The 225-nt window shown below is 63.6% G+C and overlaps 1 protein-coding gene across 1 annotated transcript in view; it reads left to right on the top strand.

Moving 5' to 3' along the window:
- Window positions 1-3: 3 nt before the first annotated feature.
- ABHD8 (abhydrolase domain containing 8) overlaps window positions 4-225 on the top strand; it is a gene marked incomplete at both ends in the record, with an annotated part of 2,914 nt that continues 2,692 nt past the window's right edge. The window contains one exon of the mRNA XM_008942075.1: window positions 4-221. Within this exon, the coding sequence (XP_008940323.1) occupies window positions 4-221 (218 nt within the window). The remainder of the gene's footprint in view (window positions 222-225) is intronic.

The following is a 225-nucleotide window of genomic DNA, read 5'->3' as shown; positions in this document are numbered from 1 at the left end:
GGCTGCGGGCGAGATGCCGCCGCCGGCAAGCGTCGGAGGCGCAAGCCCAAGAAAGTCGTCAACATCGACTGCAAGAAGCAGATCACCAGCTGCAAAGGGACCCACGGGGACGTCGTCCTCTTCTTCATCCACGGCGTGGGCGGCTCGCTGGATATCTGGAAGGAGCAGCTGGACTTCTTCACCAAGCTGGGTTACGAGGTGGTGGCTCCAGACCTGGGCGGGCAC

This window comes from Merops nubicus, unplaced genomic scaffold (assembly GCF_000691845.1).
Source record: "Merops nubicus isolate BGI_N331 unplaced genomic scaffold, ASM69184v1 scaffold17570, whole genome shotgun sequence".
NCBI lineage: Eukaryota > Metazoa > Chordata > Aves > Coraciiformes > Meropidae > Merops > Merops nubicus.
The sequence above is the reverse complement of the archived record's forward strand: the minus strand, read 5'-3'. Positions and strand labels throughout refer to the sequence as shown.